Source organism: Drosophila obscura, unplaced genomic scaffold (genome assembly GCF_018151105.1).
Source record: "Drosophila obscura isolate BZ-5 IFL unplaced genomic scaffold, ASM1815110v1 contig_75, whole genome shotgun sequence".
In the NCBI taxonomy this organism is placed as follows: Eukaryota; Metazoa; Arthropoda; class Insecta; order Diptera; family Drosophilidae; genus Drosophila; species Drosophila obscura.
In genome coordinates this window covers 22769-48065 of record NW_024542867.1, presented here as the reverse complement: position 1 = coordinate 48065, position 25297 = coordinate 22769, and the positions used below count along the sequence as shown (strand labels likewise).

The 25297-nt window shown below is 48.0% G+C and overlaps 1 protein-coding gene across 1 annotated transcript; it reads left to right on the top strand.

The window, feature by feature from the left end:
* The first annotated feature begins 9626 nt into the window (after positions 1–9626).
* LOC121405126 (putative uncharacterized protein DDB_G0290521) lies at positions 9627–18337 on the top strand. Its single transcript, XM_041595726.1, has 2 exons — positions 9627–9771; positions 16932–18337. Exon 2 carries the CDS (start codon positions 16954–16956, stop codon positions 18079–18081), a length of 1128 nt encoding a protein of 375 aa, XP_041451660.1. The 5' UTR covers positions 9627–9771; positions 16932–16953; the 3' UTR covers positions 18082–18337.
* Positions 18338–25297: the final 6960 nt, after the last annotated feature.

Here is a 25297-nt window from a genome sequence, read left to right as displayed (position 1 = left end):
TCACCGCCGCCCCATCCACCTCTTTGTCCGACGTCCGTCGAGGCCAAATCCTCAGCATGTGGACGGACGTCGAAGGCCGAATATAAGGCCTGCTCCGCGGTGATGACTGACGAGGAGCCAGAAATCCAAGCGGACATCCGTGACACATACGGTGAATGCTATGGGGTATTTGAGCAGTGCCTCAGTGACCTCAATGCCCAATTGGCCACATCCACAGTTCTTCCTCCTTCACAGCCAGTCCAACAGGGCGGCTGTCGACTGCCTCCCGTCAATATTGAGGCATTCACAGGGGACTACGTCCGCTGGCCCACATTCCGGGATCTGTTCACTGCGGTCGTGATCAACAATCCTAGATTGTCTCCGGTAGAGAGGCTGTACTACCTCACCGAGAAGACCCGGGGCGATCCGAAGGCCATCGTAGAGAAATCCCCCCTCACTAATGACGGTTTCGAGTCCGCATGGTCGGCTCTCCGCAGCCGATATGAAAATAATCGGCTTCTGGTTACCAACCAGATAAACATCCTCCTCTTCTTGCCCCGCGTAACTTCCGAGTGCAGTCGGGCTTTGAAGGATCTACAAAGTACTATGCAGGGGGTCTTAAATGCACTAGCTGTCTCCAACGTCTGTACCGACAATTGGGATAGTCTCCTAGTGACCATCTGAGCTTCCAAATTGCCAAAGTTAAGCCGGGCGTTATGGGAAGCGTCCGTAACGGACAAAAAGGAGGTGCCCCCTGGAGGAAATCGACTCCTTCCTGACTCAGCGATACCTAACGCTAGAGGCTATCGAGAGCGACCCCCCACTTCCCAAGGCGCTCCGAATACGGCACCCGTCAAAGGCAATCAGAATCCGCCATCCTCCCAAAGCCAGTCCAATCCGTTCCGTTCCCAAGGCAGTCCTGTTCCAAGGACAGCGCACTCGTTCCAAAGCCACGTGAATCCGAGCAAGAGCGCTTGTGATCTTTGTTCCAAGGAGAATCACCCGAACCGATTATGTCCTCATTTCTCAACATGTCCGCCGATGCTCGTTCTAACTGCATTAAGACAAAAGCAGCTGTGCCTAAATTGCTTCGCAAGAGGCCATAAGCTTCGCGACTGCTCAAGCTCCCACAATTGCAACACTTGTGGAGGACGACACCACACGCTTCTGCATCGTGGCAATCCACCTTCCAGCGAGTCACATTCCACATCCGTACCCAATTCCACATCCGTACCCAATTCGACAGCTTGGCCAGACGTCAATCGACCAGTACCGTCCGCAGAAAATTCAAGTTCTTCCGAACCTCATCCTAACGTTCAGACGTATTTCGCCTCCGGCACAAGCTCTGTCCTTCTAGGCACGGCAATTATTAATATTTTCCACCTTGGGAAAAATTTCCGAGCCCGCGCTCTGATCGACTCGGGCTCCGAGGCAACGTTCATTACGGAACGCCTTCAATTCAAACACGATTCAATTGCCATTCCAACGTATTCAGACACAGATCTCCAGCTTCAATCAGACAGTATCTGCTCATTCCGATAAGCTCTGTCAAGTTTCCATGCGCTCCCCAACAAGGCCGGGTTTACAATTAAACGCTTCGGCCTATGTTATCCCGGAATTGGCAAAGAATGTTCAGTTGCATCCTATCTCGCCAAGTTTATTGAAAGATCTGCCGAGTCTTCCATTGTCGGATCATACATTCTTCGAGAGCTCACCAATCGATTTCCTGATTGGAGCCGATATCCTACCATCGGTCATGCTGAGCGGTTTACAGCCCAACATATGTGGCTCTCTTCTCGGCCAAGAAACCATTTTCGGATGGGTGCTCACTGGTCATGTGTCCGATACGGCGAGCCATCAAGTTGCATCCTTTTCTTGTCAAATTTCCAGAGAAGCTTCCAATGTTCCAAATGTGCCCGTAATCCGTTCCAAGCTCACTTCTAATGCTTTTTCGACTTTTTCATTTCGCCCTAGCCTTCCACATACAGACATGGCTGCTCGATCCCGTTTCGACCGCACCGTGGAGAGCAGACGTTCCCGAGGTATTAAGTCCTACCAATGCCGAGTCTGCTCTGAAATCCACCCTCTACGGAAATGCTGCCGATTTCTCCCCTGGATTCCAAAAGGAGGCTTCATAGCTGTCCTCCACTGTGCGGCTCACTGACACTCCGGCCACGATTGCCGAAGCGGTGAAACATAAGCCCTGTAACGTAAGCCACCACACGTTACTCCACCTTTCCGAGTCTCGTCACCCATCTGGATCCTCTGAGTACCTGCCGCCCTTCATCTTCAGCGTACAGCGTTGATGTGCGCCCCGCTCCTTATAGCCGCCCCGTGACAATGACTTCCGAATCCAGCCAAAACCTTTCTTCCAAATCTGAGCATATAGAGTCCTTCCAATCCTGCAAGGGGGGGGATTGTTTAGAGCAGGACGCGCTGGCGGGCAACAGCTCTGTGGGCATTCCAGCCACACCACTGTTAGCAATCCAGCTACGCAAGCTGTTGCCCTCGCTCTCGCTCTCACGTTTATGAGCTTTTTCCCTGTATTGCGCTCTCGAGTGTAAATTCACTACGCTTGCGCTCCCGTCCACGCTGTATGACGCTTTCATACCTCCGAAGCCCTCGGCAGAGTGAGTACCACCGATCTAATTAATGCGCTGTCTGTCACCCACAAAGCAAACGGCCCTTTTCCACGCCAAACATACATATATATTCTTAACCTAAGCACCAGAATAAACCCCGAAATATACTTGAAGAAATTCGAACTGCCTAACGTCTTTAATTTGGGATTCTGACCTGTGGAACTTCGCACGCCTCTACGCTCCAACAGTGACAATAATTGTGGGGCGTGGTAGTTGGTTTCCAGACTCATGGTGCTTCGTTGACAATTTCTCAGTGGGTGGGTGTTTTTGCTGAGAGTGTTTAGCCCAGGCCGCATCGCAGTAGGTGCGGGCTACAGTCGGGAAAGGTGATATCTGAATTTGGGTCCAATGTTTCGAGGACGAGTGGTTGCTAAAATATCGCCAAGAAGTTGGTGACCGAGAATTTCGTGCTGTTAACTGCAGAATGGGAAGGTTGTTGATCGGATCTTAATTAGTAATTGCGGGCGTTGAAGAAACTTTTTATTTTACGGATGTGCAACGCACCCCTATTTGCGAAGAACCGTGGTTCGTTGGCTCTTATATTCATTATCGTTCGCCGACTAGCGTGGATGCGATGACCCTCCGCCGTTTTTGACGAGGCATGGCTAAAACCATGGTTCGTTACAGTGGTCGCAAAGGAACGCGCCTCAGTGGAGAACCTCGCCAACGAGGCTATCCAAGCGGTCGAGTCCTGGCTAGCGGTCGCAGGGCTTGCGGCGTGATGAGAACGCTCAGGTCCCTGGAGAGAAGGCGGAAGGAGCAGACGGTGTAGATGTCATTGCGCTTCGGGTATCAATGTTTGTCGCAGTCCCCGAAGCGACGCAAACCCCTCCCTCTCGTTTTTTTATGTTAATGTACCCTTTTTTTCTCTATATTCTGTTTGAATAAATTTTTAATCGTATGTGTAAGTAATTTTAGCTATAATTATTATTACATTTATTCAATAAAAAATGAGAAAAAAAACCAATTGTGTATATTTTAGTTTCTTCCCATAAGACTGTTAATCTATTTTTGTATATGTAGATGTAGTTATATTTCTATACTTTAAAATGTAGTTTTTTTCTAAGTATATACTCTATTACCTTATATGGGCCCCTATATTGGCTTATCCCTCGTTTTTGACCTGTGTCATTTTAACTAATACTAATCTCCTTATTTGTTTGTATGCTATTTAGGGTCCTGTCATAATATGCTTTTTGTTTGGTTTTTGCTTTTTCTAATTACTAATTTTGATCGTATTGGTAGCGTATCTGTAATCTGTATTTGTACTTCCTTACTATGCATGGTTGTATACTGGACTAACGTTACCTTCTTCAAGCCAAGTCATACGTTTGTGATGTTATATACACAAAAACCAGTTCGAATGGGCAATACCCATGTAATGTCTAATAGCTTTGTATTGTACAATATTTGGAGTTCCCTAGCCATACGTCCAAGATATTTCTTTAAACAAATGTGCGTAGCAGTCGTAATACTTAAATATTTGAAGTTTACGTTCTAGTGCACCGAGTACGCTATGGTGATGGGCTGTCATGTTATAAGTTTAATTTTTAATAACTGAGCATATATTTAGAAAAAATTCTGTTTTTATATTCTGTACCCATATCCGTTTTGGGCGTCCATAGGACCATGACCGCCAGAATAAAGTTATTAAAGATTCTACTGGCTAGGACTTTAGCATGCTTGCTAGGACGGTATTGTAATAAGGTATTTAGTCAACTCCCTTTTTATAATATGGTGAAAGGTACCATATTGTTTTACCTTATAGGGTCTTTATGTCGACTCTTAACCTATCGAATGCTTTCGCTGGCGTGGTAGTTTATTTCATTTCTTCTTTATATGTAAATATTCCTAGTTTTTCCTTCTTCAAACATTTGCCCCTATATTTGTTATACTAGTTTATGATCCCTGTGTCATGTTTTTCCAGTTGTATTATATCTCCTAATATTGGTATTTGTATGCTATTGACGTTCCTGGTGGCCTCCAGTTTTTGTTTCGTCGTTGAATTGTTCTATAATATTTTGATCGACTCGTTTCTATCTTGCAAGTCTGTATTTTACTTGGCCTTATCGCAATTGCTTATGTGTGTAAGGTCTATACTTCCCATTTCTTTAAATTCTTACGTGGGTTTTTTACAAAATCCAGTCTCTAAGGGCAATTGTAATGTACTGTTGACGGCGTTGAATTGAGCTTCTAAAGTACCCTTTAGCATTCGTCCCAAGTCAATTTTCTTCACTAATAATCAGGTCATTCATACTAGTTGGCTACATGTTCGTTTGTGCCTTTTTGAATAGTAATTCGGAAGGGTCCGAATGAGCTCGACATGTCGTTGTACTATCTTTTTTTTAATAACGCTTCAATTTTGGAAAAAATGCTGTTCTTATACTCAGTCCCATATCCGTTAAGAGTGTCCTTTATACCCGTACTAAGAAGAGTTAAGGGTATACTGGCTAGTTTAGATGTTAGGGATGGTATTAATAGGGTGTTTGTCAACGCAGAGAATGAAACGTATTCACCCATTAAGTATTCTGACCTTGATCAGCATCAATAGCCGAGTCGATCTAGCCATGTGCTTTTGCTGGCGTTGCAGTCTATCTGTCATTTCTGTCTTTGTTGTGTTTGAGAGTTTTGTTCTTCAAGACATTTGTCACCAAATTTGGTTTCCAACTTTTTTGATATCCCTCTGCTCATGTTTTTCCAGTGAATTTCTCCCCACCCCCTTCGCCCCCACAAAAGACGAAAGACTCCTGGTGGCCCAGGCACATTGTTAAAGGTACGATGAAACTATATTAATATTGTATCGATCGATTTTTTGTCTTGCAAGACTGCCGTTTCTGAAGTCAGATCGGACATTGTTATGCCTGAATGAAGGTTTTTAATTTTCAGTTGCTTCACCTTCCCCTCCCGCGGCGTACAACACAACTCATTTTCCTTCTCGCTAAGCACACTCTGCCGCGTTCAGTGCGCCAGATTACCCGCTTCTAAAGTAAGACTCTTGAATGGAACATGTCCAAGTCTCATGTTAGTTAATAAACAGTTATGTCATTCACTAGCAAATGTGGCAAAAAAATTGTAAAATTTCCCTTTTTTTATTCTAAAATTCGAAGGGCAGTATAAGCTCAATAATGTCGTTTTACTACTTTCTGAGTAGCCCTTCATATATTTTTGGCCCCGAACCTTAAGACTTTCCTTCCGTCGTTGTTTGTTTTTACTTTTTCGGCTTCTGACCGTGTTGTTACTTTAAGTATTTGGGCTGCCTTGGCAGTTAAGTTTTTCAAATCTGATATTTCTATGCGGGATAGCGCATCCGCTACATAGTTTTCTTTTCCTGCTATGTACTCCACCACAAAATCATATTCTTCTAAATCTAATCGCATTCGTTTTAACTTAGACGACGGGTTTTTCATTGAAAATAGGTATGTTAATGGGCGATGATCTGTTTTCACCAGGAATTTTGTACCGTATAGGTATGGTCTGAAATATGTTATAGCCCAGTGAATTGCTGCTAATTCTTTTTTTATTGTTGATTTATTGGATTCGCCTTTTGTGAATGCCTTAGATGCATATGCAACTGGTAATTGCTTACCATCGTACTCTTGGCTTAGTACTGCTCCACATGCGAAACCGCTGGCATCTGTTGTTAAGCAAAATCTGGGTATTGTAAGATTTGAGGGCTTATAAGAGCATTTTTAAGAAAATTGAAAGCTGTGTTGCACTCTTTCGTCCATATAAAGGGTGTATTTTTTCTACTTAATCTTGTTAAATTACGAGCTTGCTCTGCAAAATTTGGAATAAATCTTCTATAGTAGTTACAAAATGCAACAAACCTTTTTGTTTCGTCTGCTGATGTTGGTGTTGGGTAGTTTTGAATTAATGTGAACTTAGTGTCGTCTGGCAATATTCCTTTGTCTGTGCATTTATGGCCTAAGTATGTTACTTCGTGACTAAAAAATAAACATTTGTCTGGGTGCAACTTTAGATTGTATTTTCTGCAGATAGTGAACACATCTCTAAGGTTTTTTAACATGTGTTCTTCGGAACAGCCTAATACGACCAAGTCGTCCATGTATAGGAATGCCTGTGCAGGTGATAATCCTGCAAATGCCATGGTCATCATTCTTTGGAATGAGTTTGGGGCTATTTTGAGGCCGTAAGGCAATCTTTTGAATCTATATGTTCCGTTATCTGCCGTAAAAGATGTGACATTTCTTGACTTTTTCTCTAGTTCAATTTGGTGGAAACCAGATGTTAAATCTAAACAGGAGAAATATTTTGATCTTCCCAACTGGTCCAAAATATCATCTATTCTGGGCAGTGGGAACTTATCGGCTTTTGTTTTTTTTTTATCCCCCTATAATCAACTACCATCCCACGTTTTTGAGTTTTTCCTGGTAGTGATTTTTTTAGTACTAATAGCAATGGGCTGTTGTATGCTGATACTGAGGGCTCTATTATGGCATCTTTTATAAGTTTCTTTATTTGAATATTTATTTCGTCTTTTTGGCTATGGGGTATTCGATAGTTTTTTATGTAAACCGGCTCATCGTTTAATAGTTTTAATTCCTGTTTGTAAAAGTTGTTTACTGTTAGTGGTTCACTCTCCAATGCAAATATATCAACGTATTCAGAACAGAGGGTATTCATTTCCTTTTTTATAAATTTCGGAAAATTCGTATTAAGTTTTTCCATAATTTCTTTATTTTTGTTTATTTTTATGTTTTTATTGTTAATTAGTTCATAATCCTCAAGGTTTTCCGTTTGAATATTTGCATCGGATACTGTGCAATTATTATCAGTTGTATTGATGATTCGGACAAAAGCTTGTTTGCTTGTGGTAATTGTATTTGCAATGAAGATGCCTTTGTGAATTTCCTGGTTCGGTATGAGAACTTCTTTGTGTTCTGAGCATATTTTCATTAAACGGACAACTTCGGACCTAGCTGGAATTGTTATTGTATTTATATGTTGTGAATTTCGCATAGGAATGGCTATGTCTTCGTGAAAGTCGTGTGGTCTCAAAGTTAACCAATCTTGATTATCTTCGTAATCTAGAATGCAATTATATTTTTTAATGAAGTCTAAACCAATAATTCCAGTACAATTGATTGGAAAGTCATCTTTGACAAGATGAAAAGTATGTTTTATTAAAATATTGCCGCATATCAAGTCCGCCTCCACTATTCCTAGCGTATTAATTGTTCCTTTCCCTATACCATTGAGGTTCGTTGTAATTGAATTATTTATTTGTATATTATTTGTAATTTCGCCAATTTTGAAAATTGAAATATCAGCCCCTGTGTCTACCAAAAACGTTGATACCGCATTGTTTAGTGAAGTTTTTGTTGATATAAAACTATTGAAATGTAAATTGAACACGAATATGGATTTTTTAGCGCTATTTATTTTTGTGGGGGAGTTTATGCGTTTTCCGCATTTTCTGTACTATCTACAACGCGGACATTTTGGTGGCCTCCTCGTCTATTATTTCGTTGATTATTTCCGTTTCGGTAATAGCCACCGTTATTGTACCGACCGTTGTAGTTTCCGCGGAACTGGTTATTACCACGACCTCGGGTACCCTGGAAACGGCCTCTGTTTCCACGATACCCCCTATTTGAATAGTACATTACGGTATCTGCTCGTCCAGTTGCTTCGGTGCAACTGGTAACGAATTTTGCTACCGCTTCGCTCATGGTCGAGAAAGTTCCAGCCTGCATGATAAGTTTGACCTTATCATTGGTGCAGTTTTGAATCATTGCCTTGACCGCCTGCTGGGTACTATATTTTTTCTGCCTGCTCATGGGTCATTCCGTCAGAAATAAAAGCGCATTCCAGAGTTTTTGTTAATTGCTCAATTTCTTTTGTGTACTGGTTAGCGGTCTTACTCATCTGACGGATGTTCATTATTTTGGCAGTTATTGTATCTATTGATTCGCCTTTTACGTTTGTTTTAAGTCTATTTATAATGGATACAAGTGTGCATTCTGTACTAATTAAATTCCTAACAGCACCTTTAAGTTTGGTTTTTACCAATGACACTGCTGTGGCGTCATGTTCACCTTTGATGGTGTTAACCAAAGATAAGGCATCCAGAAAACTTTGTAGGTTTTCTGCCCCTACCGTCAAACTCTGGGATGAGTTTGCTGGCTGTATTAAGAAATTCTATTATAGTTTGAGGCATATTTGAACCTGAAGGTTTTTCACCTTCTGAACTATCGTCGCTATCTGAACTATTTTGCAGCAGTTCTCGTGTGAAAACTGCTGGGTTATTTAGCGCGCTTGGTATCACTAAATGCAAATGGTGTCTTTTGTTAATCTTCTCAAGGCACTCTGTTAGCCGTTTGAGAACATCTGTGACCTGGCCGTTATGGAGTTCAGAAAGGTTATGGTGGGCTGCTTTTATTAAGCATTTGATTTCGTTGTAATTGTGAACAACGATCTCAGTATGCTTAATTAGCGTTTTGTCGCTTAATGCGCTTTGTCTTATTTAGACATTTATATGATTTATCAAATTCCACCCTGAAGTCTCTAATTTTTTGTCTTAATGTTTCCCATTCCATTCCGAGTGGTAGCTGGGTTGCAGAATTTTTATCAAGAGTTAAACTAGATTTTATCTAGTGCATCAGCGCGAGACATATACCTTTTTTTCAGGCTTCTATGATGCATGTTGTAAATTTTGATTATTAGATTTATTGCTGCCATGATTACTAATATTAACAGAAGAAAACAGAATTCATTGATGCTATCTGTGTGATCAACAATGTTTAGGGCAGCAGCGCGGTTAACAGCGCTCTGTTAGCTCGCGCGCTCTCCCATGCCCTTCGCTCTCGCGCGGCGTGGACGCGATCCACTCGGCGCTCCATCACGGGCGCTAGCCGTAGGCCGAGCGGGAGAGAACAGTCTCTCGACACCTACGCGCCTTTACACAATCGTCATCAACCCTCAGCTTGTACCAGCAAATACACGCCCATTATATTTGACGCCCCCGACTTTTCATTTACTGGGACATATTGTCTTTGGGAACATTCCAGCGAGCCTCCATCCACCCTCCAACAATCATTGGTCCTTCGAGCCGGATCTTCGCCTTCCCTATAAGGAGGAGTCCAACCTGCAAGCATCGGTGGATTACATCGCTACGTTCCGAAGATAAGTACGATTTCGTCTTCCCAAATCGCTTCCTAGTGCGTTTTTTTGATTTATTCCCCACCACGTCCGAGTTCCGCGATATATATGTATATATATTCTTATATACATATCTGTGCATACAGTGCTATCCTTCTCTGTGCTTCCTTCTCTTTCGCCAACGCCATATTATCGGCGATTCCGGCCGTTCTCCGTTCCGTCGCCTCCAACTACCAGTGCTACGGTAGTTCTTCCATTTCGTTTTGTCTGGGCATGATTTATGAAAAATTAAATATATTCGACAAAATCCAACTGCACCCCAGTTCACTAAAACATATGTGCATTCCAATTCGCAAGAGCGGCTCCGCATCTCCAAAATAACATACAAATATATATATACATCCATAAATACATACACATACATACATACATCCAAGTGCTAACATATTAAAAACCCACTCAACAATTATTAAGTGTTTTTATTCCGACATCTATATACACATATTATTTCCATAGTTGGCTGCAATAGATCGATCTATATCTATATCGTTGGAGCCATACATATGTATATAAAAATAACATAACGCACATACAAAAATACCACACTCCGTATTTAAATACCGCGTCCCACACATACATTCCGCTCATATCCACATACATTTAACAATAAAAATCTGCGATTCCGAGCCGTTTACGCGTTTCAGCAATAACTTTGGTCGCCACAATACGTGATATTATCTCCAATTCCGTAACAAATTATCCTTCACCCAGGCACAGCGCATTTCCGCCGCGATTTCGCATTTTTTTGGTGCCAATTGTCGAATTGTATGTCCGTGGGAAATTAGAGGTGACAAAATTTAAGAAAAACTATCGGTATCACAAACACCAAATTGAAGACAAGAAATAAATTCAAGCTGCCGAATTACCCAAAATACATAGTCCCACGTTTGTTCCGCTTCCACTAACAGACGGCTGTATAAGGAATTATTATTTTTTTTGCATATTCCTTCCGATAGTCTCCGCCACACCAGTAGCAGTTAATTTCTTAGCTCCGATCCTCGTGCTCGTGTATCCGATCGGCCCTACCACCTCCACGGTATAACAAGGGGAGCAAGAAATCGACCAATTCCGTCCACAATCCATCCGCACTAGATAAGGAAGATTAGTTTCCCACTGCAAGGGTCCGTCAAAAGGGTAAACGGAAGAAAGCCGCACTAACAATATTCGTTTTTTCAAATATTGCCACAGCCAGTGTGACCGTTCCTCTCCTCGGCGTGTATCAATTTGATCCACTCATTGTTTGGGAACCTCGATCCAGAGCGGCCACAAATAATTCGAGTTGGTATTAAAAATTGTTGTCCAACATCGCGCGAGGCCCTTTCCTTTCCATTCCTCCAGCAGTGGGTTCTTTTTTGTGTGTTGAAGGGATTTAGTGCCTTCTCGTGTGGTGCCCAGCCCAGCCTTAGTTTTTTTTCTGTTCTTTCGCCAATCCGCGGATTCCGCATCCGACTTCGCATCCAACCTCTGCGTGTGCGAGTAGTATGCCAACGGGGGACAAGGACAGCAAAGGGTTCTTGGCTGCGACATCTCCACGTCGGCTACGCACCTCTTCCGCCTCAGGAACTACCCCCACTCAAAAGATCAAGTCGCCAGTCACTCCCAGAGCAGCCAGTAGCAGCCCAGCTGCGAGGACCAAGTCGGTTCTCTTCCCGTCTCCCGTCACTCTCAAGGTGCCAGCTCGGATCCAAGGCGATCCAACCAGTTCCTTCGGTAATAGTCCCGTCAGCTCGAGACCTTCCATCACAATGGCTCAACCCGCCACCACTACGGCACGAGCAAAATTAGCCGCCGCCATTGGCCGGCTGGCTCATTTGGAAGCGCGCATCACTTCCGCTCCATCCGCATCTCTTTCCGAGGTTCGCCGAGGACAAATTCTGAGTATGTGGGCGGATGTCGAGGCGGAATATAAAGCTTGCTCCGCAGTGATGGTTGACGAGGACCCAAGGGTCCAAGAAGACATCCGAGAGAAGTACGGCGAGTGCTATGGGGTATTTGAGCAGTGCCTCGCCGACCTCAATGCTCAGCTGGCCCAAACAGCAGTCCATCCGTCTGCACCGCAAACCTACCAGGGCGGCTGCCGACTGCCTCCCTGCGACATCGAGGTCTTCGCAGGAGATTACGTCCGTTGGCCTACTTTTCGAGATTTATTTACTGCAATCTACATAAATAATTCTAGGCTGTCTCCGGTAGAGAAGTTGTACCATCTCACCGCGAAGACAAGTGGCGATCCGAAGGCCATAGTCGAGAAGTCCCCGCTCACAAACGATGGTTTCGAGTCGGCATGGTCGGCCCTCCGAAACCGTTATGAAAATAATCGGCTCCTGGTGACCAACCAGATAAATATTTTGCTCTTTTTGCCTCGCGTCGAGTCCGAGACCAGTCGAGCTTTAAAAGAGCTTCAAAGCACGATGCAAGGGGTCCTCACCGCCCTTGCTCACTCCAAGGTCTGCACCGACAACTGGGATAGCCTCCTCGTTACTATTTGTGCCTCCAAGTTGCCGAAGTTGACCCGGTCTTTGTGGGAGGCGTCCGTCACAGACAAGAAGGAGGTGCCTCCATGGACGGAAATCGATGCCTTCCTCACTCAGCGCTATTTGACGCTAGAGGCCATGGAGAGCGACCCGTCCACTTCCAAAGGCAATCCGACCCCACCATCGTCCAAAGGTTCCTTGAATCCGCAATCCTCCGGAAGCAACTCCAATCCGTTTCGGTCTCATGGTAGTCCCGTGCCAAGGAAGTTTCACTCCTTCCAGACACAAGTGAGTCCGAAGAGAAGAACGTGTGATCTCTGTTCCAAAGAGAACCATCCGATCCGACTGTGTCCGCACTTCCTACAAATGACTGTGGATGCACGAGCCAGCTGCATAAAAAAAAGGCAGCTGTGCTTGAACTGTTTCGCTAGAGGTCATCAGCTCCGTGAATGCCAAAGCGCCCACAGTTGCTTCACTTGTGGAGCCCGCCACCACACGCTCCTGCATCGGGGGACTCCAGCTCCCAGCGAGCTGACTTCCACAACAGCGGAGGATCCCGCTTCTTCCGTCGCTCCGCCCAACGTTCAGAACTATTTTGCTTCGGGAACAAGAGCGGTGCTTCTCGGTACGGCAATAATCAACATCTGCCACCGGGGGACAAATTTCCGGGCCCGCGCTCTGATCGACTCGGGCTCCGAGGCGACGTTCATTACGGAACGTCTCTTTAATATCATCCAGCTGCCATTCCGCCTTATTCAGGCCCAGGTTTCAGGCCTAAATCAGACTGTAGCAGCTCAATCCAAGAAGCTCTGTGATTTGTCCATTCGCTCCCTGATGACGCCGAGCGTACAGTTAAACGCCACGGCCTACGTCCTGCCCGACATAGCCGGCAATCTCCCTTCATATCCGATCCCGCAGAGCGCGTTGCGAGACTTGCCGAACATGCCTTTAGCAGACCCTAAATTTTATGAGAGCTCACACATAGACGTTCTGATCGGAGCCGACATCCTTCCGTCCATACTGTTAAGCGGCTCACAGACCGACATCTGTGGTTCCCTCCTCGGACAGCAAACCATCTTTGGATGGGTGCTTACCGGTCCAGTGCCAAGTGCTGTTCCAGACCAGATTACATCTTTCTCCACCCAAATTTCCCACGTCCGCGATGCTCCATTGGACAAACTTCTCACAAAGTTTTGGGAGGTGGAGGATCTACCTATCAAGGTAGCAGGAGAGTCGGACTCCTATTGCGAAAGAAATTTTCTGCGAACCACGTCAAGAACGTCAAGTGGAAAGTACGTGGTAACACTGCCGTTTCGTGACCCCGATCATTGTGGATCAGGCCTGGGGCATTCAAGGTCCATTGCCCTAGCGCAGTTTCTCCGAAATGAGAATCGGCTAAAGAGAAACGTTCCATTTCAAGAACAATATAACTCTGTGATCCAGGAATACTTAGATCTCGGTCATATGACAGAGGTTCCGTCCACTAACGAGTCCGCCAATTATTATCTTCCGCACCATGCGGTAATCAAGCCGGAGAGCACTACCACGAAAGTCCGCGTGGTATTCAACGCGTCCAGCCCTTCTGCGAACGGCACGAGCTTAAATGATCTTCTTCATGCTGGTCCGGTCCTCCAATCCGATTTAACCCTCCAAATCCTGAAGTGGCGCTACTTCCGATACGTCTTCAACGCCGACATTACAAAGATGTACCGCCAAATTTGGGTACATCCAACTTGCACACCCTTCCAGCGAATATTATTTCGAAACCAGGAGGGTGAGATTCGGGATTATGAGCTGAAAACCGTGACCTTTGGTGTCAATTGCGCTCCGTTTCTAGCCATCCGGGTACTGCAACAGCTTGCCGAAGACATCCAGTCGCGATTTCCAAAGGCAAGCCACATTGTACGGCATTTCATGTACGTCGACGACGTCCTAGCCGGGGCAGACTCCATCAAGGAGGCTCAGCTGGCTATCCACGAATTGCAGGCCGCCCTCAGCTCTGCAGGTTTTCCACTGCGCAAATGGACGTCCAACCAAAAGGAGATTTTGGACGAGCTTCCGAGTGACCACCTCCTGCACACCGATTTTCTGGAAATCGATGCCGAGAGCACGGCAAAGACCCTCGGAGTTCGCTGGAAGGCGGCGTCAGACGAGTTCTTCTTTGTTTCTCCCGTGTTCACGCTTGAGTTATCCTACACCAAGCGAGAAGTTCTTTCCCAAATTGCGAAGCTGTTTGACCCCGCGGGGTGGCTAGCCCCATTCATCGTCCGGTCCAAGATTTTTATGCAGGAGATCTGGTTGCAAGATTTGGGATGGGACGAACCTCTTCCAAGTTCGTTGTACCAACGCTGGCTGGACTTTCTGCAAAGTTACGCATCACTACCCGAGATCAAGATTCCAAGATGGGTATGTTACCAGCCATCGGTAAAGATCGAACATCACGGTTTCTGCGATGCCTCCGAAAAGGCGTACGGTGCAGCGCTCTACGTGCGCGTCGAGTGTGACCAGCATATCACGGTGCATCTACTGTCGGCGAAAACACGAGTCGCTCCCGTGAAAACCGTTTCGCTTCCTCGACTAGAGCTGTGCGGTGCAGTGCTCCTTTCCGAAATGGCGACGGCTATCCTGCCAAGCATGCCGACGGTAAGTCATCAATGCTACTACTGGACCGATTCTACTATTGTACTGGCCTGGTTGAGCAAGCCCGCTTGCCATTGGACTACCTTTGTGGCCAATCGAGTGACGAAAATAGCTCAGACTACCGAAACCAGTCATTGGGCCCATGTTCGTTCCGAACATAACCCCGCTGACTTAGCCAGTCGAGGCGTAGCTTTACCAGAACTGGTGGGTAGCCAACTCTGGTGGCATGGACCAGCGTGGTTGCAATCTCCACGTGATCAATGGCCAGCCCAAGCCGCCGAAACTCCAGTTCAAACCCTAGAGCAGCGGGCCGTGAAGGTCCATCTCGTTTCCAGCCCACCCGAAGATTTCCTGGAGCGATTCTCCCAGCTTGAGAAGGCTCTTCGAGTGCGGGCATATGTTCTACGTTTTATTCAGTGTTGCCGGAAAGTAACACTCGCATGTAGGGACCACCTCACTAGTGGGGAAATTAACGAAGCGGAGCGAACTCTTATCCTAGAGGCTCAGCGTCGGGACTTCCCCCAAGAATCTCACTGCCTGAGTGGTAAACGTCCCGTGCCAAGTTCAAGCTCTATTTTGAATCTGAACCCCTTTCTAGACCGACAGGGGATCATGAGAGCATGTGGCCGGATCACAGCTTCACAAGATCTGAAGTATGATGAGCGCCATCCAATCATCCTGTCCTATAGTTGCCGCCTGTCTCGCCTGCTCGCTCACTTCACGCACAGGATCACTCTCCATGGCGGCAATCAACTGATGACGCGCCTCATTCGCTGCAAATATTGGATCCCGAGAATCCGGAACCTGATGAAGGGCGTGGTGAACTCCTGCAAGGTCTGCATCATCCACAAGAAGAAGCTACAGACCCAACTGATGGGCGATCTCCCGACAGACCGAACTTCTTTCTCCAGACCGTTTACCCATACCGGTATTGACTATGCAGGTCCTTTCGACATAAGGAACTATACCGGGAGAGCGTGCCTGATCACCAAGGGTTATGTGTGCGTATTTGTATGTTTTTCCACGAAGGCCATTCACTTGGAGGCTACTTCCGACCTGACCACCGAGAAGTTTCTAGCAGCTTTCGCTCGCTTCGTCGCTAGACGAGGTTGTCCGCAGCGTATCCATTCCGACAATGGAAAAACTTTCGTGGGAGCAGCAACTGTACTTTCTCGGGACTTTCTAGAGGCGTTCCAGGATTCGGTGACTGAGGCATACAGCCATCAACGGGTTGCATGGCGTTTCATCCCGCCAGGAGCTCCACATATGGGGGGCCTTTGGGAAGCCGGCGTAAAGAGTTTTAAAACGCTCTTCTACAAAGCCACGTCCACCCGGAAATATACCTTTGAGGAGCTCTCGACGCTGCTCGCTAAGATTGAAGCATGCCTAAATTCCAGGCCACTCTCACCTATGTCCGAAAGTCCGACAGAGTTGCTGGCCCTCACTCCAGGGCACTTCCTTATCGGAGGACCGTTAATGGCGACCGCAGAGCCCGAAATTAAAGAGAACCTCCAGTCGATCATTAATCGGTGGCAGCATTTGAAGGCCCTCAACCAGCAGTTCTGCCAGAGGTGGAAGGATGAGTACCTCAAGGAACTCCACAAGCGCAACAAGTGGCAGACGGATATGCCCAATCTTCAGATCGGCGATATGGTTATCGTGAAAGAAGATAACCTGCCTTCTAACGACTGGCGACTCGGAAGAGTACAGTCCGTGTATCCCGGCGCCGATAACAGGGTTCGGGTGGTAGACATTCTGACTGCCCGCGGTGTGCTCAAACGCCCGGTCGCAAAAGTCGTTCTCCTTCCGGGGGAACTCCCTCGTCCCGTACAACAATAACGGAAGGCGTCCTGTGCCTAGCCCGTTTAGTAATGCCTCTCCGTGTCTACTATTCCATCCAAGTTTCTTTTCGCCTCCAAAAACCCTAGTTTGTTCTTCCAACAGTACTTAGAGAAGTGCCTGTCACCTGTTCCTAGCACGTTACTAATGCTTCTCCGATTCTTCTTTTCCGAACCAGTTCATTTTTCATCCAGATCCTGATGGCTCCACAATCCCGTGTCAATCACACCTCAGGGAGCAGACGCTCCCGAGTACAAGCTACCTACCGCTGCCGAGTCTGCTCCGGAAGCCATCCACTACGAGACTGCCGTAGCTTCCTCAAGCTGAGCGTGGCGAAGAGGCTCCGAGCCGTGCTGGTCAACAAATACTGCCGAAACTGCCTGGCTCATCAGCACTCTGGCAAGGATTGCCGAAGTGGTGGCCGGTGCAAGGTGTGCCACAAGGACCATCACACGCTGCTCCACATGCGACCGTCCCAGCGCCCAGCCCGCTCGGAGTCGCCAGCTCCGTCTCCAGCTCCGTCTCCAGCTCCGTCTCCAGCTCCGTCTCCAGCTCCGGTGTCCCGAGCCGATCGCCGCCCCCGTTCTCCGGAAAGACGCCCCAAGCCGGGGCCCTCCCGGCGGCCAGCCCGCTCAAAGTCGTCGGCCGCGACTCCAGGTCCGTCTCCAGCTCCGATGTCCCACACCGATCGCCGCCAACGGGTTCCCGCAAGACGCCCAAAGACGTGGCCCTCTCAGCGCCCAGCCCGCTCGGAGTCGTCAGCCGTGACTCCAGGTCCGTCTCCAGCTCCAGTGTCCCGAGCCGATCGCCGACCCATCGTGGGTCATCCGGCTCCATCGGTCGATACGCTGTTGCAGCACCGAAGCATCAACTGCCTCCCGACAGCCCGAGTGGTCTTGGACACGGGAACGAAAACCCACGAGACGACGGCGCTCATCGACCCATGCACGCCTGTGAGCTGCATTGACGCTTCCTTGGCCGCCGATTTAAAGTTGCCCAGCACGCGCATCGGAGCGGAGAAGGTGGCCACAGCCATTATCCGCGCCAGGACCGGCGATGTCCAATTGGACGTGGTCCTCAAACTGGCGCCCCGCTTACGCGTCCGCACGCCGCTGCGACCCTTGAGCGAGGCGACTCGGGTCAGATTCAACGACATCAGCCTTGCCAATGAGCATTTCCATCGCCCGGCCACCGTCTCTCTCGTCTTGGGAGCGGATGTCTACCAGAAGGTGATCCAACCCGGGTTCCTTGCTCGAGGAGACGGCCTTCCAGTGGCCCAAAGCACCGTTTTCGGATGGATTGTGTCCGGGGCCTGTACGCAGCCATAGGAGGTGATGTTGCAGTCCTGCAAGGGGGGGGAGGATGTTTAGGGCAGCAGCGCGGTTAACAGCGCTCTGTTAGCTCGCGCGCTCTCCCATGCCCTTCGCTCTCGCGCGGCGTGGACGCGATCCACTCGGCGCTCCATCACGGGCGCTAGCCGTAGGCCGAGCGGGAGAGAACAGTCTCTCGACACCTACGCGCCTTTACACAATCGTCATCAACCCTCAGCTTGTACCAGCAAATACACGCCCATTATATTTGACGCCCCCGACTTTTCATTTTCATTTTCTGGGACATATTGTCCTTGATCCAGCGATCTCCATCCACCCTCCAACGACAAACAATTTGTATCTTGTTCACCACATTGGCATTGGGGTTTTCTACTTTTGATTGCGTTTTCCCCATTGTAGTTATTAATATTTAGTATTTAAAAAAAAATTTTTTTTTTCTTAATTAAAATTTGTTTTTTTTTTTTAGAAATATTTTTATTTTATCATTTTATTTAATACTTATACATATAAAAAGGAAAAATATTATATATATATATAAATTTAAGAATTAATTTAGGGTGCTGGTTTGTTTGGCCAGCAGCCGTTTCTTCGCATCGCGAAGCGCCAGTTTGGTGGCGTCCAGCAGCTCTCGGTAACGCTGTATGTCGTCGGGCGATCCGGTTGCCGCCTTCTCGCACTCAATTAAAAGCCGGCGAGTTCTGATGAGGCGAGCCTTCTTTCCGCCTCTCTTTGCTTTTGGTACCGCTTTGCCGGGCGGTGTTATTTCTCGTGGTGGTGCGGCTCTCTTCTGCCGTGCCTTGTATTCTTCAATTGTGAGCCTCTTGGGGCCCGACTCGGGGTACTGTTCCAGTACTTCCTCTATTCTTGGTGGGTCTCTCTGGGTTGATGGACTCCCAGTTAAGAATTGAACCTCAGCTTCAGACGTCATGTGAGGAATATTTGGTTTTATATATTTTGCTTGTTGGTTTTGTTTCGCTTCTAGCTAGTACATAAGGGGCTGCCTCTTATTTGATCGTCACTGTCATCCTGTCATTGATTTGCAAGGACGTTGTTTTTGTTTCAAACGTCCTGCGCCACTGTCATCCTGTCATTGATTTGCAAGGACGTTGTTTTTGTTTCAAACGTCCTGCGCCTGTTGGTTGACAAACAAAATTTTGGGACGTGACAAGGTCAAGCCTTGTATATTTTATTTATTTTTGTACTGGTATCTGGCGATAAACGCCGCTGATGCCAATACAAAATTATTTTCTTAGTCTCCTGGAATCTTCTGATTCCTCCTGGAATCTTCTTATTGCTCCTGGCAGGATCGCCATGTAGTACGCTTGGATGTTATAATTGTTATGATTGATTTTTATTTAAATGAAGCTTATATTTATACAAAATCGTTGGGGCGAGTTGCCTCCATGCAGGTGTTCTATCGTGGGAAACAAAGCCCTGTTGCGTAAGGTTCCCACAGTCAATATGCAATATGAGGCGTCAGCTTTCGGTCAGCGGTGGTACCTGCCCAATGCCCGTTACGTAAGGTTCTCACGGTTTAGATGCAGACGCATCACTTTTGGGCAGTGACAATGACCGCCGCCGAAACTGCATCATATTGCAACTTGGCCTTGAGTGGTGCTTAAATTGGTTAGGCCAAGCACACTGCATGAATACACTACACGAGTCTGCTCTGAAATCCATCCTCTACGGAAATGCCGCCGCTTTCTCCGCCTGGATTCCGAAAGGAGGCTCCAAGCTGTCCTCCACTTCAGCTACTGCACCAATTGCCTGGCTCACCGACACTCCGGCCACGATTGCCGAAGCGGTGAACGGTGTAAGGTGTGTAACCGGAGCCACCACACGTTACTCCACCTTCCCGAGTCTCGGCGCCCATCTGGCTCCTCTGCGGCACCGCCGCCTTCATCTTCAGCGTACAGCGTCGATGTGCGCCCTCGTCTTCCTGTGAGCCGCCCCGGCATAGGAATTCCGAATCCAGCAGCAACCTCCTTGCTTCCAAATCGGAGCATATAGAGTATTTGCAATCCTGCAAGGGGGGGGAGAATGTTTAGAGTGAGGACGGCGCTGGCGGGGCAACAGCTCTGTGGGCATTCCAGCTACACCACTGTTAGCAATCCAGCTACGCAAGCTGTTGCCCTCGCTCTCACGCTTAGGAGCTTTTTTCCCCCGGTGACGCGCTCTCGAGCGCATATTCACCACGCTTGCGCTTCCGCCCACGCTCACGATCACGCTCCCGCTCTCGCCTCCGACAGTTTTTGGGACGTGACAAGGTCAAGCCTTGTATATTTTATTTATTTTTGTACTGGTATCTGGCGATAAACGCCGCTGATGCCAATACAAAATTATTTTCTTAGTCTCCTGGAATCTTCTGATTCCTCCTGGAATCTTCTTATTGCTCCTGGCAGGATCGCCATGTAGTACGCTTGGATGTTATAATTGTTATGATTGATTTTTATTTAAATGAAGCTTATATTTATACAAAATCGTTGGGGCGAGTTGCCTCCATGCAGGTGTTCTATCGTGGGAAACAAAGCCCTGTTGCGTAAGGTTCCCACAGTCAATATGCAATATGAGGCGTCAGCTTTCGGTCAGCGGTGGTACCTGCCCAATGCCCGTTACGTAAGGTTCTCACGGTTTAGATGCAGACGCATCACTTTTGGGCAGTGACAATGACCGCCGCCGAAACTGCATCATATTGCAACTTGGCCTTGGGGTGGTGCTTAAATTGGTTAGGCCAAGCACACTGCATGAATACACTACACGAGTCTGCTCTGAAATCCATCCTCTACGGAAATGCCGCCGCTTTCTCCGCCTGGATTCCGAAAGGAGGCTCCAAGCTGTCCTCCACTTCAGCTACTGCACCAATTGCCTGGCTCACCGACACTCCGGCCACGATTGCCGAAGCGGTGAACGGTGTAAGGTGTGTAACCGGAGCCACCACACGTTACTCCACCTTCCCGAGTCTCGGCGCCCATCTGGCTCCTCTGCGGCACCGCCGCCTTCATCTTCAGCGTACAGCGTCGATGTGCGCCCTCGTCTTCCTGTGAGCCGCCCCGGCATAGGAATTCCGAATCCAGCAGCAACCTCCTTGCTTCCAAATCGGAGCATATAGAGTATTTGCAATCCTGCAAGGGGGGGGAGAATGTTTAGAGTGAGGACGGCGCTGGCGGGGCAACAGCTCTGTGGGCATTCCAGCTATACCACTGTTAGCAATCCAGCTACGCAAGCTGTTGCCCTCGCTCTCACGCTTAGGAGCTTTTTTCCCCCGGTGACGCGCTCTCGAGCGCATATTCACCACGCTTGCGCTTCCGCCCACGCTCACGATCACGCTCCCGCTCTCGCCTCCGACAGCCCTCGGCAGCTTGAGTACCACCGATATTTAATGCGCTTCTTCACCCACAAGCAAACGGCCGGTTTTGCACGCGATACAAATACATATATATATAAGCCCAGAACAACCCCGAAATATATACGAGAAGAAATTGGAACTGCCTAACGTCTTTAATTTGGGATTCTGAACGGTGGAACTTCGAAAGCCTCTTCGCTCAATCATAGGTAAATGTTTATATGTTTATATATGTTCATGGATTTTTCTCTTATGTATCTAGGTAAATGTTTATAAATGTTAACTGCAATGAAATGATATTGAGGAATATGCTGCTGTTATTGTGACGCTTGGTGCTGCTGGGCTGGGCGTCACACTCCCCCCTCCCCTTCTAGGGTAGGTCGTCCGGATGTCCCCGCTGCGTTGAACCAGTCGCCGAGTCGTACGTCGCCCGACCTCCCGATTTTGACCCAGCATGCCCTGTCTGGTGTCTATTCGCTCCATAGCTTGAATCTCCTTTGGCTGTGATTCTTCCGGTCGTCTATCGCTCGTTGGACGGTCGTCACTTGTTTCTGGCTAAGCTTACACCCTGGGGGTACTACCCAGTCGCTGGGTATGGCGGCCTTTGTGTTTGCTGGTTGAGGCCGTGTTGTTGCCCGGCTGGGTGTCTGTGTGTCCGCTGTTCGTCGTGGCGTTTGGGCTTGCGTTGACGTGGTTGGTGTTTGGTCGGGCCCCTGTGCTTCTAGTTCTCGTCTCTCTGGTGGTCCTCCGAGGTCCAAGATATCCTCGTCGATTTCTGCCAGCTCGACTTGTCGTGACCAGCTGATCCGCTCGGTAGCCCTCGGTCGCGCTTGTTCTGGTCGTGTGGTGTTGGCCCAGCTGATCCGTTTCTTCGGGCCGGGACCGGGACCTTCGTTCCCGGCCGCCTCTAGTGAAGTTATCGGTGGACTGGATGTGGTCCCGCTGGCTTCCGTGGCTCAATGTGGTGCCACTACTTTGGTGCTGGACACCCTCATCCTTCCTCCTAGTTGTGGTGGCGCTGCTACCACTTGTACCTTGCGTTGTTTCGCCTTGGTTTCCTCCATCTGCTTCTTGAACTTGCGTGCGCTCTTGTCGAATTTATCCATGGTTCTGTTTGGTTTTTCTGCTTGTCTGAGATCAGCTGCTTTGGTGTTCCTCCTCGAGCTAATATTTTCTCCCGGAACGCTTTTATGAATATATCGGCGGTCGCTTTCCTCGCTGGTGTAACCTCTACCCATTTCGAAAATTTGTCGATGAATACGATGAGTACTGTGTTCCCGTGTGATGTTCTCCACGGGGCATCCGCGATTTTTGTGAGCATTTTTCCTGCCGCTGCTTGTTGCGATATCTTGAATTTTTGGCAGCTTTCACATGCGCGGATGAATTTCGTTACATCTCTGTTTATCCCTGGCCAAAAATATCGTTGTCGGACCCTTACTTTTGTGCGTCGTATCCCTAGGTGGCCCGCTGTTGGGTTCGTATGATTTTCCGTTAGTACCCTATGCCTTTCTTGTTTTGGCACGCACAGCTTCCAGGGTTGGCCGTCCTCATCCGTTTGGCTTGGTATGTGCCGGTATAAGCGGTTGTGTTTTATCGTGTAGTCTTCTGATAGTTTTGGGGTTGCTTTTACTTGCCTCCATTTTGTCTCGTACCAAGCGTATTCTACTTGTTCGGGCCAGCGGCTACTTAAGCGTCAGGAACTGCCTAACGTCTTTAATTTGGGATTCTGAACGGTGGAACTTCGAAAGCCTCTTCGCACAATCATAGGTAAATGTTTATATGTTTATATATGTTCATGGATTTTTCTCTTATGTATCTAGGTAAATAAATGTATCTAGTAAATAAATAATAAATTCCAGGTCCGCTGAACAGCATGAAGGTGGTGCAGATTAATCTGCATCACTCAAGTGTACCATCGGCGGACCTGCTGCGGTTTATGGAGGAGAAGGCGGTGGACGTGGCCCTCATCCAAGAGCCCTGGATCGTAAGTGAACGGGTTCGGGGACTGAACGGTCGCGGATACCGCCTTCTCACGCCACACCCCCGCGGGTAAGCCAAGAACCTGTATCGTGGTAAGGAACGAGCTTAATGTTCTGTTTTCTTCCGGGTACAGCACTCCGGACCTAACGGTGGCACTATGTGAGAGGGAGGACGGGAAAAACCTATACCTAGCCTCTGCATACCTGCCGTACGAAGAGGAAGACCCACCCTCGGAGGATGTCAGGGCCCTGATCCACCAAGCGCGGAGGGAGGGACTTGATATTGTCTTAGGCTGTGACGCGAATGCCCATCACTCCCTCTGGGGAAGTACGGGCACAAATTCTAGAGGAGAGTCGCTGTTCGAGTACATTCTGTCCACAAATCTTGTTGTGTGCAACCGGGGAGACCACCCCACCTTCCGCAACAGGAACCGTGCAGAGGTTATAGATATAACACTGGCCTCGAATAGCGACTCCCTTACCATCGATGACTGGCACGTGTCCAGTGAGTGTTCCTTTTCGGACCACTACAGGATAGTGTACAGCATCAAATGGAACAAGGAGAGGCCCAAGGCCTACCGCAACCCCAAGCGGACAGACTGGAACCGCTTCTCCGCAACCGTACAGAAGGTGCTGCCTAACCCACCGGAAGGGGCATAATTCAAACGGAAGCACTAGAGAAAGCTACGCAGACCGTCACTAATGCTCTACAGATGGCGTTTCTCAAATCCTGCCCGATCAGCCAACCCCCAAAGTCCAATCACAACCCGTGGTGGACACGGAAATTGAGCGAAGTCAGAAAGGAATCGAGGAAACTCTTCAATAAAGCAAAAGTGACAAACACACAGGAAAGTTGGGACGAGTATCGCCGCAGCTTCAATACCTACAAAAACACCTGTAGGAGGGCGAAAAAGGGAATCATGGGCAGCCTTCTGCGATGCCATAGATGGTACCACTGAGGCCTCAAGGCTTCGACGCGTACTGTCGAAGGCACCCCACCACACCAGGCCTGCTCCGCAGCCAGGACGGTACCTTCGCAGAGAGCAGCCAAGAATCCCTGGAGCTCCTCATGAGTACTCACTTCCCGGGTTGCTCAGATGTCACCGGTGACGAATCCAACGCCACCAACGACACTGAGGATCATCCAGGAGAGGAAATCGAGGATCTCATACGAAATATAATGGCACCAGACAAGATTATCTGGGCCATTAAATCATTCAGTCCCTACAAGTCACCGGGACCGGATGATATCCGACCAGCCATGCTGCAAGCAACTTGCCTGCACCTACTACCATGGCTGAAGAAAATATTCGAAGGATGCCTCCTAACTGGGTACGTCCCCCATGGGTGGAGGGAGGTGAGAGTGGTCTTCATCCCCAAGGCCGGGAAGATAAACCACATCTCCCCAAAGGACTACAGACCCATCAGTCTGTCGTCATTTTTGCTTAAAACGATGGAGCGACTGATGGATCTATATATAAGAACCAAGCTAGACAAACAAGTGTTCAGTGGAGCTCAGCACGCCTACCTCAAAGGTAGATCAGTTGAGACCGCACTACACGAAGTTGTTGGGCATATCGAAAGGAGTCTAAGCTATAAGGAATATGCCTTGGTGGCCTTTCTAGATATAGAAGGGGCCTTCAACAACGTCAGGATCGAGTCAATAACGGCCGCACTGGCCAAGATTGGCACACACCCGACGGTAACCGGATGGCTAGACAGTGTTCTCAAAAGCAGAACGATAAGCGCCAATCTAGGCTCCTCCTCGTCAAGAAAGACGGTCACACGAGGTACTCCGCAAGGGGGAGTTATATCCCCTCTACTGTGGAACCTGGTCCTCAACGACCTCCTTCTTCAGCTGGGGAGGAGCGGATATAAGGTTACGGCCTAT